This window comes from Haliotis rufescens, unplaced genomic scaffold, assembly GCF_023055435.1.
Source record: "Haliotis rufescens isolate VD_foot unplaced genomic scaffold, xgHalRufe1.0.p SCAF_12, whole genome shotgun sequence".
Classification (NCBI taxonomy): domain Eukaryota; kingdom Metazoa; phylum Mollusca; class Gastropoda; order Lepetellida; family Haliotidae; genus Haliotis; species Haliotis rufescens.
The window spans coordinates 42,082,663-42,099,222 of NW_025963802.1; the positions used below are offsets into that span (position 1 = coordinate 42,082,663).

Here is a 16,560-nt window from a genome sequence, read left to right on the forward strand (position 1 = left end):
TGTCCTTCAAGCTTTAAATACCACTTTTATAGAAATCCGCAAATTGGCCCTCTAACCACGCCTCTGTGGCAGCCTTTATGTCCTCGTCATCCTGGAAGCGTCTTCCGCATTTGCCGGAACAAGAAATAGTCACTGGGAGCAAAGTCTGGGCTGTAGGGTGGGTCATTTAACTGTTCGAATCCACATTCACATATGGCGGCCTGTGCAATTCTCGACTTGTGAACCGGAGCATGTGAGGAACTTTATTACAGCGCGTTGTTCATGTTTAAGACAATCCATGATTGTGACCACCCTTAGGTGAATGAAGCCATTACATCTAACTTATTATTGTGTCTGGAACTTGTTATGACATGTGTCAACCTGATGTTATGACTAGTGTCACACCTGCCACAAGTTGACATTGTTTGTGTAAACACAAATGCCCAAGTTGAACGTCCCTCGTATTTACAATAAATTAAAATTATTTCAATTGACATTCAGCAGGGTATTGACTTTACACTATTCAGCTTTCCCTTCATGTCGAGCAATATCCAAGCAGATCCAGCCTTGGTGTCTACATATCTCAACTTTTGAAGTACAATCACGCATGCTCCTTCAGCGAAGATTTCAAAGAACGTTATACGACTCGTGCTCATAAGTTGTTGGACATTTTGAAGCATCAGTGACCAAAATGATGTCTGACGTACTTCATCATTCTGACTTGTACCACATGCTTCCGTGTTATTTCAGGTGAACAATTGACTTCCCTTTGCATGTGTTTGTGACGGATGCCACCGATGGGGCAGGATACGCTGCCGTTTTCGCAAACACTTGGTATCATCACTATTTGACACTAATTCATAAACACATGCATATAATGTTGTCGGAATCTTACAGATGTCAAAGGGAGTTATTCATGATTGTAGTAATACTGTTTCACAACTTCCTACACACTGTTTCAGTATTAAAAGCGCCTTCAACCAATGCCCTCTAAAATCAAATAGCTGCTTTAGGACCTCAAACATGCATGTGTAATTTATTCTCTTAAGTCCATTTAATTATGGTAAACTGACAAAAAATACAATATTATTTTGGAAGGACAGCAACGAAACATCCTACAACAGAATGATGTTTCAGGCCACACTTACATGTACATGTTGTTTTGTTCGATTAGCATATCGTCCTTCGCAGTGATAGAGTCACTTTTAACTGTGATATGATTGAATACTTATACTTTACCAACAGTTTGAAGTAGGGATGTAACATGGTCACTTTTTGACGTACAAGCAGAAAAGTTAAAAAAGTGCTCGCTATATGTAAATCAAGAGGGGAAATTTTCTAGTGTACAGTAGCAAATATATAACCTAGCAAAATAATAACCCGAAGGTAATTGCTCTCCTAGATGTTTCAGTATTATCTTCAGGGAGAAGTGATTATGTATAAATAAAAATATAAAAAAACCCAAAACAACCGCAAATCCAAAAACATATTATTTGTATTATTTTGGATTATTTGTAGGAGATAGTAAGTCCTACGTAGGAGATAGTAAGTCCTACGTAGGAGATAGTAAGTCCTACGTAGGACATAGTAAGTCCTACGTAGGAGATACTTAGACAAAAACAATTTCACCGTGGCCCTACTACGCTTCCGTAGACATTAATGTCGGAATGCTGAAAGAATCTGTGTTGATCGACAAGTTTGTATTACCGTCGATGTGTTGATGAAGCCGGTCATGCTGTACAGAGATCTTGTATCAATCCCCAGATAGCGTTGAAACGATGGAGGAAGCTTGTCGACTTGACTACCTTCAGTATAGATACCCCAGCATATCACAAACACATAAACTACAGGACAAAAGAAATGCATAGCTGAATTCAAAAGACACTTTTATATCAGGAATTAATCATTTGGTTACAAAGATATGTAAAGATATGAATAGAAAATGCCATTTAGAAAGTGGTAAAATGTAACAACTGTTATATTTGGGATAACATGTTCTTAGTAAAGTATAGATTCTCGTACTTTTTTGGGGTTGAGTCCCGTCCGGGATTCGAACACACACTTGCCAGAGTGAGGCACCTAATCGCCAGCACACAAAGTCAGCGATCTAACCAACTCAGCCACCGAGGCGTTCAAAAAACTGAAAGTCCGACAACTGGTAGTCTAGATCACGTACTTTGAGTACCCCTCTGACAAGTGTAAATTGGCACGGCTCCAATGGCCGAAAGCTATGTTAGATTAGGTGATCAATTTCACTGTGTTACAAGGGACAAGGACACAACACAATATCGTGGAATCATACCGCTGGAATCAAAGATATCCTAACACCGCCGACCTATGGAATCAACAAGATTCCACATGATGCCTGGGAATGTTTATCTTGTTTCAAAGCCAACAAAAGCTCAGCGTTACGTCGTCGTACACGCTTATTACGTTCGTCCCACACATGTTCAGTGGGGTTGAGATCTGGTGATCTGGATGGCCACTGATGAACAGGAATGTTGTTTTGTGTTAGGAAATTAGTTGTGCATCGAGTGTGGTCGGGCAATGTTATGTTGAAAACGACGTACGTTGGTTCATGAATGGAGTGAGTGAGTGAGTTTAACGCCGCTTTTAACAGTATTCCAGTCATATCACGGCGTGTCAGCTTAATGTGGGAGGAAAGCCCGAAGTGATGCAGGTCTCAGACGCTTACCACTTCGATGAAACCCACGAGCACGGGTATGGTGCTGACAAACCTAGAAACATAATCGGGGCGAACCGGGATTCGATCTCACAATCATAGGTTTCTGGCGTGCCCAAGGGACTCTGCACAGCTTATTAGAGCGACCGAGGTGACATGCTTTAATGTCTGGTGTACTTGCGTAGGCTTTGTCTTTCACGATACGCTTTGTTATCACGGTGTACAAAAGTAGGCCAAATGTTATCACCACTTGCATACATGTCGCTGTGTGACGTGACCTACAACATGGCAAAGGAACTGGCTGAAAACAGCTCCGTGACCATCACGAGTTAGCTAATTCTACATTCCTAGAAGCCCGTTTAGGATCGATACAAGATCACGTACCTGGTACCTGGAGATCCGGGAGACTGAAAATCTGCATCAACTAACGACTTGGAAGGATACAGTTATCCCAAGTAAGAAATGGAGTTAATGAAACCTCGTTATTCTGACTGATTGGTCCTCAAAATCATCCTCCAAAATGTTTTTTCAAGAAAACGCTACACATAAAAAAAAGATCTTTGCATCTCTTCCTGTGTGTAGATGTATGACAGTGTGGAGACTGATTGTTGATAAATAATTGTACTATGACTGTCTACAGACTGTGTGGAGTTCTCTGGCTGTGTCTCGATACCTAATTGTGTGGAGGCAACTGGCCGTGAGTAGATGACTGTATGTTTGGGGACCAATGACTGCGAGACGTGTATCTAGCGTGTGTAGATCCCTGCCTGTGTGTATATTACTACATATTATATAGTGTGTTGAGATCTCTGATTGGAGATTACTGACTTTCTACATCACTGATGTGTATAGGTCTGTCACCGATATGCAAAGCTCCTATTGTGCGGATCCTGTGACTGTGTGTATATCTGTGAAGGTGTGGAAATTTCTGACTGTGTCGATATCACTGACTGTATGTAGATCTCTGTCTGTTAGGAGATCTTTTGTCGAGTTGAGAGCCCAGATGCGTCCCTTAGCGTCACCGTTTTTCTGTACAAGTGAATATATATTTAACAGTGTTTTGTTAATATTGTGGAGCTCGACCCGACTGTGTGTACCCAGTGGGAAGATCTGGGAAAGAAGCTATCCGAGTGAGTGTCTACTGAGTATTAACGGTATCCGCCGTAGGTTCATCAACACATCTGAGTCAATACAATGGGTTTAATACTCACCCGTGAAGAGACAAGACACCTTTATTACACAAAGCGAATGGGCACGTCGGTAGCACTATACATCTGTATTATGCAACGTATTCTGTACAATAAGGGCCCCGCTCGAAATTAAGGGGCTAAATCAAGGACTGGTCGGCTCGGAGTCAGTATAATGTGACTGAGTGGGGTATTCATGTTAAACTGTGGCATGGTATCTCAGTGGGCTAGCACTTTAAATAGGCATCAGTCCGGACTAGTACAAGCAGCCACACACATACATACACATGTGCAAAAATCTTGGACGCGACGTTAAACCCCATTTCACCTCACCTCACCACTCTTTGTAAGAAAAACGGTATCTAACGGGTTTAGTTTAGTAGTCCATATATATGAATTAGAAAGCTATTCTCTTCACAGTAACTGTTGTGAGTCATAGAGATACTAGGATATCAATACATCGACAGGTCCTGGGATCACCATGACTGACAACGTAGCTTTATGTAGCTCAATAGGACGCTACCTAGACCCCAGTAGACCATGGCTGACCCAGCTTAGTGCCCTGGCGACGCAAGCAAAGGAGGGAGCATCCGCCATCCTGAAAAGTGATGCCCAGTCTGGCACGATGAAGTCGACAAGTTACTTCATCATAAGTGATGAAGGAGAGATGTGTGATATTCGTAAGTATGTTAACGATAACTCTACTTGCATGTAGACCATAGACTAAGTGTAGATCTATGACTTTGAGTAGATAAGTGTCAGTATGATGATAACTGACTATGCACAGATCTATGACTGTGTACATCACTGACTATTTGAAGATCCTGGACAGTTTATAGATCTCTGTATGTGTGGAGCTCTGTGTGGAAATCGCTGTCTGTCTAAAAAGATCAGACTGTAGATCTGGGAATTTGATTTACTGAACCTCCCGACGGTGCAATATATCTCATTGCGCAGTATATGACTGATAGGTAAATAAAATCAGATCATAATACTGTAGCTGGGCGTGGAGTCATCTCACAGTTGACATCCTTATCGTGCCAGCCTCGTTATAATTAATCTCTTTACTTCCCCATCAACAGAAGGCAGGACTCGGGCCGCATGGTAGGTTATTGAGACTTATTTTGCTCAAATTTAATATTTGAACGCCAATGAAGCAGCCATAACATTTCCGAGTCCTGTGATTAGATTCGAACCACGGACCTTCTGATCCGAGGTCGGACGCCATGTGCACATGACCAAAGAGGTTAACCCTGTCAGCAAGATGACAAGGTAAGGTTGTCATCTGTGGGATGACTCCACGCCCTGCTTCCTAAACATGACAGTCGTGTGTTGTACAGATACTTAATTATTTATATCAATACAGGTGCTGGGATGCCCAGGTCGGACACCATAGCTATGAGCAGGTCCACGCTGGTCAAAGTCAGTTCTCTGGCGATGCATTCAGAGGAAGAGGGTACACTCTGTCAGTATGGCTCACTGAAGTCGGAAGATGACTTCATTATGATAGATATAGGCGACCAAATTGAGAATCGTAAGTACATCAATATATGATATAAAACGCCAACGCCAGAGAATAATCAGTCACAATTATCTTTCTTAACAGATTCCATAGGGCGTAAACGACAGATGATGAGCTTCTTACGACGAGTTGCTCTAATCTTCCTCTGACGTGATTTCACCTCGTATTCTGTTTCATGTAATGACTACAAAGTGAGGCCCAGGCAATATTAGCTTACAGCAACATGATACACTGGTATCGATAACCAGATCAGATTTAATATACTCTGTCCAACATTTAACATCCCCAAAAGTCACCTTATTGACCTCACTCACTATAATAAATTAATTAATAATCACGATATTTCGTATTTCTATTTCGTGTTGAGAGGACTATTGTGAGTTCTATAAAGTTCGGGCGCTGTCACTATGTCTTTTAGGCCTAGAAAAATAATAATTCAATTTCAAAACGTTAGTTTAAAAACTAACATTTTCTCTCGACCAATGATTTGACAAATACTAACATTTCAAGCTAACGTACTAATTTATTGTGTTGCAATCAAAGACTGTGAAAGCCTTAAATACTATTTCAGAGCAACCGTTAACTGTTGAAAGGGCTTCGATAAACACATCAATGTGCATAGATTCAGTACAGCCGCTAACATCATCTGTAGAAGCTCAGGACAAGAGAAACGACACAGGACAAAGCAGTCATCCGATACCTCTTTCACCAATACAACAGCTACTTCTCCAAGATAGAGACACAGCCAGGCAAACTCTGTGTAATCAACTGGAAACGAAAGGGTTCAAGGCAACATTTCGATTTCAACAACGAGAGGTTGACATTGAGGTTGAGTCCAAGGAAGCAAAGAAACAAGTAGAAGCTCTGGATGTCATCACCAGCTCGGTCGTGGAGATGGAACTCACCTTCAGCAGTGATGAACTGGAACAGATGGCTCAAGTGGCTGATATCCAGCATGTTCTTGTGCCACTGTTGTCGAGGGATCAGGACGTGCTTGTCGTCATTGATAAGACCAACGGAGGTATGAAGCTTGTTGGCATGGCAGACACTATCAATCTACTGAAGGAAACCCTTAATAAGTTACAAGAACTTTCGGACTGCAGACACAAGAAGAACCAAGAAAAACAAGGATCACCAAAGACATCTACATCAATATCAATATGGCCACGAGAATCATCTCAAGAACAGGCTTTACTCTACCAAAGTAGCAATCTGTTGGAGAGTCGAACAGTGAAAAGTCGACGTAGAGCACAATCTGCGCTTCCTAAAACACAAGGTCAGTCCTGTCAATGAAGATGCTGACATAACCTTTACAGCAAATTGGTTGTGTCAAACACGCCCTTATTGCACACCACCAACAACAATACGAAAACTAAATTGTAGATGTATTCAGACAGGCTTCCGATAATCGAACCTTTGACCCGTTTCCTCAGAGTCGCTGGTGGATATCCAGGCAAAAGTGAGTTGTCACTTTGAACAGGGTAATTTAAGTTACATCACTGCAGGTCTGTTTAATGTGAGAGACAAGTCCAAAGTAACTCAGGTCGTAGACCTTTACCACTTGAAAGTACAGCGACAAAACCCTTTCCATATCCAATAGAAATCGCTACATGAAGCAGAGTCGATGGTACAATTCCGACTATATCATGAGCCTGTGTTGATGAATCACTATCAAATAGTAATGATACAGGGCGATTGCGAAAAAGGGAGCGTATCCCGCCTGAGAATAAATGGGGATATATGGTACAATTCAAAATATAGAATTGCATTAGACATAATTTTCGTCACTGCGTCAAATTTGGAAATGTCCTCCCCATGTCTACCATAAAACTGTTTGAAAGCTTTAATGAGGCCTTGGATGTTGTAACCTTGATCAAACAACTTCTGAGCAAGAGTCGTATGACGCTCTTGGAATTCTTGGTAGAAAGAGCATGCTCGAGTGTATCTCAAAAGTTGTGAAATGTAAACACCAAAGGCTGGAGCTGCTCTACTATTGCTCGAGATGAAGGGACAGTTGACTATTGGAAAGTTGAAGTTATCCCTCTTGTCATACAGTCTTGTGGAGAGTCTTTTATCACTCGGAAACGAAGCCAAACAAGATCAAGCCTAACATGGACGATGCAATTAGTCCAAGACGACCTAGATTATTTATTTGGAGTATTTTTATAGAAGCTGATTTTCTATCTATCTCTATAGATGTACCTAAAGGTGTTTATTCCGATTTTATGTACAACAATGGAACAGCCTCACACACTGCCACCTCCTGCTGAGGGAAAAGACACGAAGTCATCACTTTGTAATTTTGCGTTCAAAGTGTCGTCGAAATGCACTGGTCGCGACCTTTAGTTTGCTTTTGTCTGCTGTTTGTCTTTAGTATACATATGTGTGTTAAATATTAATATTTATTTGCCTTTAATAATTCGGAACGACATATTATTCATCAGGTATTATAGCTAAAATAGTTTTGATTATATATACATGTATTGCGTTTTTTATTACATTATCGTAACGATATTAAATATCTAATGTACAAAATATATAGAATGTGCTTCCGTTCGTGTATGTTGCCAGACGATCGTTCGTGTGGGTTTCCAGAAGATCAAGATGTTAAAGTGACCGTTGTCTTCAACAGGATAGAAAAACAAAACGTAAGTAGCGGTGTTTTTACCTTGGAAAATAATGTTTGGTACCGCCAAATTAATATGCTGTTCCCTGTGTCTGTGCGTGCGTGCATGCGTGTGTACGTGCGTGCGTGCGTGCGTGCGTGCGTGTATACGTGCAATTCAATGAGATACGATGACATGCATCAACCAAGTCAGCGAGTCTAACCACCCGATCCCGTTGGTCGCCCCGTACGAAGACCAACGATACCCGAAATTTCACGGGTGTATGTGAGTGGCAGAGGTGTGTATTTTGTCTAAGATTTGTCAAAAACAAATATACAAGTATTTTCTGCTTTTCCAGGCTGATGTGATTGTAAATACAACCAACAGACAACTGAACCTGAGTTCCGGGTTTGGTGTGTCCTACAGCCTGCTGAAGGCGGCTGGTTCCGACATACAGACATGCTTAAGACACACCTATCCTAACGGGATAGATCACGGTGATTTGGCGGTGGGTCGTTCTGGAAATCTTGACACTTGTAAAAAGATCTACCACGGATGTCTTCCATTCTATAAAGGGTTCAGGAAAACATCAACCCTTTCAAAGTGTTACGAGGTAATGAGTAAGAATAACAAGATATGTGACTATTAATCATGTAAAATGTCTCCTTTTCCCTGTTAACTTATAACATGTTTTGTACTCTCCTATGTATATATGGAAAGGCAAGGCAATTGTTCACCTACAAAAACGGACCTTCTAGCAAGAGTCGTAAACTGTTATATTATCGTATTATTGTTTCATGTCTGAGGCGCCGCAATTCGATGTGCCGAGTTGCGTCACTTTAGCACGCTAGAAAGCTATGGTCGTGGGATCGAATCCCGGTTTGCCCCGATCATGTTTCTAGGTTTGTCGGCACCATACCCGTGCTCGTGGGTTTCACCAAAGTGATAAACGTCTACGACCTGCATCATTTCGGGCTTTCCTCCCACATTAAGATGACACGCAGTGAAATAACTGGAATACTGTGGAAAAGCAGCATTAAACCCAGCTCACTAACCGACTCATTTCTGTGTTCATTGTAGTGCTAGGGTATTTATCAAGAGTTCAGAGATATACATTATCTCAACGAACACATATAGGAATGTTTTATGACTAAGACTAGTGACCTTTTGTTTATATGGATATGTTCCTCCTCAGAGGCTGGTGTCTCTGGTGTTCCGATGTCTCATCCAGGCCTGCAAGGATGGATTTCAGACAATTGCTCTGCCAGCATTCGGCACAGGAGCCCTACAGTATCCTAACAAGAACGTTGTACAACTCATGTATCATACCATTGATCTGGTCACCCAAGAAAACAGACAGAAATCGCTGAAGGAAATATTCATAGTTACCTCCCTTGAGTCAAGGTTAGATGTCAAACAGGTACATAGAGCGTTAAGATAATACAGTTCTTCTAAAGGTTCTTGATATCAGACAGTGTACATTTTTCACACATATACATACTCAACAAAATGTGTAGGTTTGTGGGAAAACTGTGGTGTGCTTGAAATTGCTTAATTGTTGGTATTTTATTCTTCACGTAGCTGTTTCTCGCTCATCGTATCACTCACAAGCTCAAGACAAGATGGCTGGAAGCACCCCCGGAAGGTGGGTAGCACGCCGAAACTAGATCTTCTGTGTTAAAAGAGGACGCTGCTGGCTCAGTAGTCTAATAAGAGCGACTATACATTATTAAAAATTCGATTTTACGATTCCGATCATGAGTTTGTGTTTATGTATCAATATCAAATAATTATGACACCAGGTGTTCGTGAAAAGGTTAGCGAACATTCTACCCCACCGGTGATACCCGCACAAACACATGCAAAGGCAAATAAATCGTTCACTTTAAAAAAACATGGCAACGTATGGTACAAGTCAAAATAGGGAATTGTACGACACCATGTTTGTCACTGATGCGTCAGATGTTTGAAATGTCCTACCATGTCTACCATAAATCTTTTTGAAAGCTTCACTGAGACCTTTCTGTGTCGTATGACGCTTGGCTCGATTGACCCTAAACATTTGTAAAATGTAGATATCAAAGGATGAAGCTGTAGGTATATTGCTCAGCCTTGCCCCTCTTGTCATACAGTCAAAGGTTTTATCACTCAGATCATTGTTATGCAAATATCTAAACAGATTAGGCGGTCTCACTTTTCTCCTTCATTTCTAGTTCAGGTGGATAAATTAGTGAAAGGCATTGGCTATTTGATGGTTATTGAACGATATCAGATCATGGATATATTAAAGCTTAAGTTAAACTTCTTGGCCAAATTATCTTGTTTTGACTTTTCTAATCTGAGAAAATGTTCAGATTCATATACACAATGGACTATTTTAGCGAGAAGGTGGGCACAATTGATGACCAAGTTTTACGTAGATGTTATGAATGAAGTCCAGCTTTTCACATATTCTGTTCTCGGTAAACTTCAGAATGCATTTGCTTTCATTTTTAACAAACTGACCCGAAGATAGATGTGTAGCTGTATCTGTGGCCACCACGTTTTGTAACAAAAGCCCCATGGATCAAGGAATGAAGTTTTCTAAATTTTGTCATGTTGGATAGTTGTGTACAAAGTTGAAAAATCAAATGTTTTGACAGAAGTGAACCTGGTCTTTGAGAATACATGTAGAGCAGCCACACTTTGGATGACAGTTGGCTGGGACGGAATGGGTTTCCTCTTTTTTAGTTTGGGTGCTCTTCTAATGACAAAAACCCACCCACTCCTTTGTCTCTGAAAGCAGTCACTAGCATAGGTTGTACGTGAGGTGCCGCAATTCGCTGTGTAGAGTTGTATCAGTGTCCTCTGGACGTGGCTTCGAGTTTCAGCATTTCTCGTTGTATTATCCTTGGTTTGTCAGCGAAATATCACGTCACAGCATCCACCTTACGTTACGCAAAGGCTATTTAACACCCTAGATTTGTCATTTGTTTACAATACGTGAAGATCCAGGTTAGAAAAGGTCTTCAGCAACCCATGCTTGTCGTAAGAGACGACGAACGTGATCGGGTGATCAGGATCGCTGACTTGGTTGATGCACGTCATCGTATCCCAATTGCGTCGATCGATGCTCATGAAATCAAAATCTGAAGTGTCTGGTCCAGACTCGATTATTTACGGACCGCCGTAATATAGCTGGAATATTGCTGAGTGCGGAGTTAAACAACAAATAAACAAATCATTTTTGTGCTTTTATGTCTGCCTGTGTAAGATCCTTGCTCACTTTCCAACTACCTCTTTGGTTTTCGTCACACATTAATCAACCCTGCTGTAATAAAACTGTCAGTGATACATTCATATAAATTTCACCTCTATTTTGCCCTTTGCACCAAATGGTATCTGCTTCGGCAGTTAATCGAGATGAATTATTCTCTGCTCTTGACGATTTGAATTTACTATCTTCAGACCGACATGGATTCTTTTACAACCTCTTTAGGCCGAGAACAGATAGCAGTTTGCCTGTATTCTTGGAAAGGGGTATGACTTGTTTGATATTATAACGAATACTTTTCCACACTTATTTTGATATTCTGTCACATTTGTATACATGTTTGCACTGTTGTTTAACAGTTTTGTTGTTTGCAATTGATTAACACATTTATCTACCTTTATACTTCAATCCTTAATGCGGAGACCTCAAATACAACCACATGCAGAATATATTCACAATAATTTAAATGTAGTTCCTTGTTTTCTATGTACCAAGTATTGTAATCCCATGTGTTATATTGTAAATACCATGGATGATTGTATTTGGTTGACTCAACATTACCTGCTTACATGGTGCTATACTTTAAGTTACATATTTGTGTTTGTGCCAAACAAAAACATGACTTTTGTGTTTGTGTGAATATGAAAACACATAGGATTTCCCATGGACCATTCTATTCCGATCGGTAACTCCTGGACATCCATTGTTAAGTATTTCAGTTTACAAATTATTTGTCTTAATTTTGTTCTGCTCTCCATGTGTAGCTTTCAACTTCCATGTCCAAATTGTATCATTCACCAAGAGACTGATCACAGCGCAGAGGGTCTCTGGACAAAATGAGTTCCCAGAAATAAAACGGGTTATGTAACTATATTTTTTAATTGCATTTAGAGGTGCGAAGACCGGTCCAGACCAAGTGCGAGTTGAGAATCATGATTGCAGACACACTAGTCCAGATTATTAATGGGGGCATCAGCGAGGTGTGTGACGTCACACAGACTTCACTCCTGCTGTGGAGAGAGAGGGATACACGGAGTATGTAACTTTGTTTTCTCTACCATAATGAGCGTAACACACAAACTTCGCCTTGTTGTTGGACATGCTACCCTAAAGTGGGGCTAAGGGTGAAAGACAAACATAAAGAAACATGTAAGATAGCCTATTAACTATAAAGAAAGGAAATACTGTAGTAAACTCCTATTGAATATCCTTTGATTTACACATCAATAGAATTTTTCTAATGTGTTCACATCCTTCCTCAAAATTATGTCATTTACTGAGCTAACAAAATTACACGACATGGCAACGTATTTCTAATTATAACTGTCATTCTCTTTAAGAAATTAATTGTATTGGTTTATATTCAATTAGTAAACATTTCGAAATCGAGCATATGTCCCATGTGTTCCCTGAATCTTGGCAATCACATTAGTGTCAAGTGTCAAGGGAAAAAACATTTAGTAATATAATTGATTTCATTGGATTTATCAAAACGGACAAGAGCATGTTTGTTCGCTTGGATAGGTCTGAGGTCGAACCATGGATGGACGTCTGTCGAAAGCACAAGCATGGTGAAGACAGTAATAAAAGGATCGACCCACACCATCATGTCGCTTACAATACTGTGTTTGTGCCAAAGCGGGGCATCCACTGACAATCTGTTGGACAGTCTCATTAAATTCATTGCTTAATCTACATTTCATATTTACATTTTAAAACAAAATCACACACTGACAGGTAGAAACAAATAGAAAGCCTTCCGTTTCACTTTTCAGGCCTGCGAGGCTGCTTTTCTCCTCAATATATACGTTGCACATAAACTCGATGCAGTAGTCGTTCAGAGAGCCTGAGCCTGTGCCGATTATATATGGTTCTTTGCTTGGTTGACATTCATTACTGTCCCGTCTAGCAGTTCAGAACCATCAACAAAATCATCATTGACATTGAGATAATGTCCCACATCCTTGGCTTGTTTAGCAAAATGCCTTGTTTCCATCAAGTTCTGATGAACAGTCCTGATATACTTCACAAGAGGATCATCAGACAGAAAATAAGTGCACATTCTGTCATGAAGAGCCTCCAAATTAATCAAACAAGCCCCTCCCATTATAATGGGGGCGGGATCTATGATAAGGTCGTGTTTTTTTCCAAAGTAGTAAACGTCATCACCTCAGCTTTTTCTCCCACATTAAGCTGGCATGCAGCGACATTCTGCACAAAGAAACGTTAAAGGAAACACACTGACTGTCTCTTATTTCCAGCAAGGACGAGCGGTGTGGTTGATCCTTCCACCAGTGTTCCCGGAAGAATCATCCGTGCCTACGATGAGGACGACAGCGAGGACAACAACGAGGACAACAACGAGGCCAAAGTGAGGGAGTCAATGCTGATAGGGCTACGTCTAGCTGCCGAGAAGGAGTGGTACCATGTGACCATACCACTGTCAGCTGAAGGTAACGTGATGTAATGTGTTTTGATCAGATCGGCTCAAATCAGACGCAAATTGTATTTCTTGATGCAGTTTGAAAATATCTTCTGCTTTTACAAATGTTATTTTTTACCGTTTGTTATTTTTTTCAGACGTTCTCTCACCTGATCAAATAACCGCCGCTATTGTTGCTGCCATAAAACGTCGTTCATGTGGTGTATATGTCCTGACACTCGCGGTTCCCGATACCAACATCTACATCGATGTAGCAACTCGGATAGCGAGACATGGAATAGTTCAGGAGCCTCCTGATGTGAGCAACGTTTCCCTCGTTGGTAAGTCCTCGTTGCTGAACAGTTCCCCAATCTCCACTGGCAATGTTTCGTATACGCCACAATACCTCAACCCCACTTTATCTTTCATATCATCCGACTGTTTCAGATTCCTTGTGGAAAGCAAAGTTCTCACGTCAACGCTTTGAGAGCCTTGGAGAAACGTGTACCACAGAGGTGGTCGTCACGTCAGATTCGGAGGAGACGAACACGAACGCCGCCAGGGACGTTGAGAGAGAGCTGCATGTGGAGCTGGATGTTGTGTAGTTCTTGGCCAAACCACTTTCTTTTAATTGAGCTATAAAGAGTACATATCAATTGAAATGGCACACAAAGAGGTTAATTTTTTTGATATGTATTACGCCTTCAGCTTTGTCACAATATCAAACACAGGTATTTTTTAACTATGGCCATCAGCAGATGGGAAATGTAGGCCAATTTGAAATCCAACATGGACTCCACAAACGATCGTGGAAAGAAGACAACATCAGTGTTCGTATTCAGTGACATATGTTGATGATTTTAAACCTTTCTGCGAAGCTTCTTCCATTTCTTCCATTATCCCATACACTGGTATCCTGTCTATCCCCAAACACTCATGTCTCCTGTCATTTCTGACAATGAGTGAGTGAGTAACAATTTAACGTCGCATCGGCACTATTTCAGCCATATAGTGACTTGTGACAATAAATACATTTACAATATATATCTCAGAACTAATGCTCAGATTGCATTTTACCTTAAACTATTTTGGAATGGTCCATCCTTTTCATGATATTATTACTTGTGATTCTTTAAGAACATTAGCGAAGGTAGTGACTGAAGAAGACTCATAGTGACTCTTGCAGCACCTTCATTTAAGGCATGTTCAGCCATATAGAGTCACTGAGGAAATTACGCGTTGAAAGACTGACTAAAATCTGACTGTATGTGCCAATGTGTGATGCCAACGTATGTTCCCCTCTCACCAGTAAACATTAAAACATTGTTGCATTGTTTTCTTTATGCCTTAGTAAGTTTTAATACCATATGATAAGGAATATTATGAATAACAACTTCTTTATCATTATCAGGTGGTGAAGGGTCCAGGAGTAGCCCTAAAACTTTGTGTATAATAATATAATAAAGCTTGTTATATATTATGCCATGTCATATTTATATGTTCACCATAACTCTCATCTGTACTTAGTTAGGTCATGTCCGATTTAACAAATTTTCAGTGGTTCCAGTAAATGAATGCATTCTACTAAAGAGTACACATACAGTTTACAAATACAGTTTAATATGGTGATATGTTAGTTTTACGTCTCTTTGACGATGAGTGGGTGAGTGAGTAAGGTTTTACGCCGATGTTACTCATATCAGAGACGCCAGCTATATTCAGCGCAGTACACACTGTGTAGCCGGCTATGACGCTGTAGGCAAAGACTATCGTCTCTCCGCCATTGCTGTAGTGGAACACACCTGTATTCACCTGTGATTACTTCCCCCAGTCAACACTGTGGGGCAGGATACGCTGACGTTTTCGCAAATACTTGGCATCATCATCACTATTTGACACTAATTCATAAACATATGCTTATGATGTTGATGAAATCTTACGGATATCTGAGGGAAAAGGTTTTGTCCCTTTTACTGATACACAATTGTGCTTAGGTAGGTTGTGCGAGAGTTATTCATGATTGTAGTAATACCGTTTGACAGCTTCCTACACACTGTTTCAGTATGAAAAGCGCCTTCAACCAATGCCCTCTAAAAATAGCTACTTTAGGACTTCAAACATGCATGTGTAATTTATTCTAGTAAGTCATTAAATTATGGTGAACAGACAAAAAACAACAATATTTCTTTAGGAAAAACAGAATGATGTTTCAGGCCACACTTTCATGTTGTTTTGTTCGAGCTTCATCGTCCTTCGTTTGTTCCAGTGACAGAGTCATATGATATAATGAATGCGATATTAATGTCGGAATGCCTGTTGAATCTGTGTTGATCGAACTGTCCATAACCATTACGTTTATAAGATAATGAGACTGTTCATGCTGTACAGAGATGTAAGGTCAATCCCCAGATAACGTTATAGCGAAGGAGGAAGCTTGCCCACATGTCTACATGACAGTTTGATATAAAGAGCTGTTCAATTGGTTACAAAGATATAGCAAAGTGTGATTGTCAGTGTTTGAATAATTCATTTAACAATGATCAATTTCACTGGGGTACAAAGATCAAGGACATATCACTTCAATATCGTGTATGATCACCACTGGAATTAATTACATCATGAAACCGTCGACCCATCGAGCCAACACGTTTCCGCATGAACTGCCTGGGGATCTTAGTGCCTTCTCGTTGCAAGGCCAAAACAAGTCCTGAAATGCCTGAAGCTCAGGGTTACGTCGTCGTTACATGTCTATCAAGTTCGAATCAAACATGTTGAGTTTGGTTCCGATCTGGTGATCTGGATGGCCACTGAAGAACTGGAATCGAGCGAGGTCGGGCAATGCTATGTTGGAAAACGACGTTATCTTTATTCATGAATGGAATGACGTGGGTCCGAATGGTCTAAGTAC

The 16,560-nt window shown here is 40.6% G+C and overlaps 1 protein-coding gene across 1 annotated transcript; it reads left to right on the top strand.

The window, feature by feature from the left end:
- Window positions 1-2,928: 2,928 nt before the first annotated feature.
- Window positions 2,929-15,132, top strand: LOC124113922. The gene is made up of 13 exons (XM_048393769.1): window positions 2,929-3,117; window positions 4,317-4,529; window positions 5,216-5,383; window positions 5,943-6,647; window positions 7,943-8,019; window positions 8,336-8,590; window positions 9,173-9,397; window positions 9,559-9,622; window positions 11,425-11,496; window positions 12,122-12,265; window positions 13,492-13,683; window positions 13,811-13,993; window positions 14,100-15,132. The coding sequence occupies exons 2-13, from the start codon at window positions 4,331-4,333 to the stop codon at window positions 14,255-14,257; spliced, it is 2,442 nt and encodes an 813-aa protein (XP_048249726.1). The 5' UTR covers window positions 2,929-3,117; window positions 4,317-4,330; the 3' UTR covers window positions 14,258-15,132.
- Window positions 15,133-16,560: the final 1,428 nt, after the last annotated feature.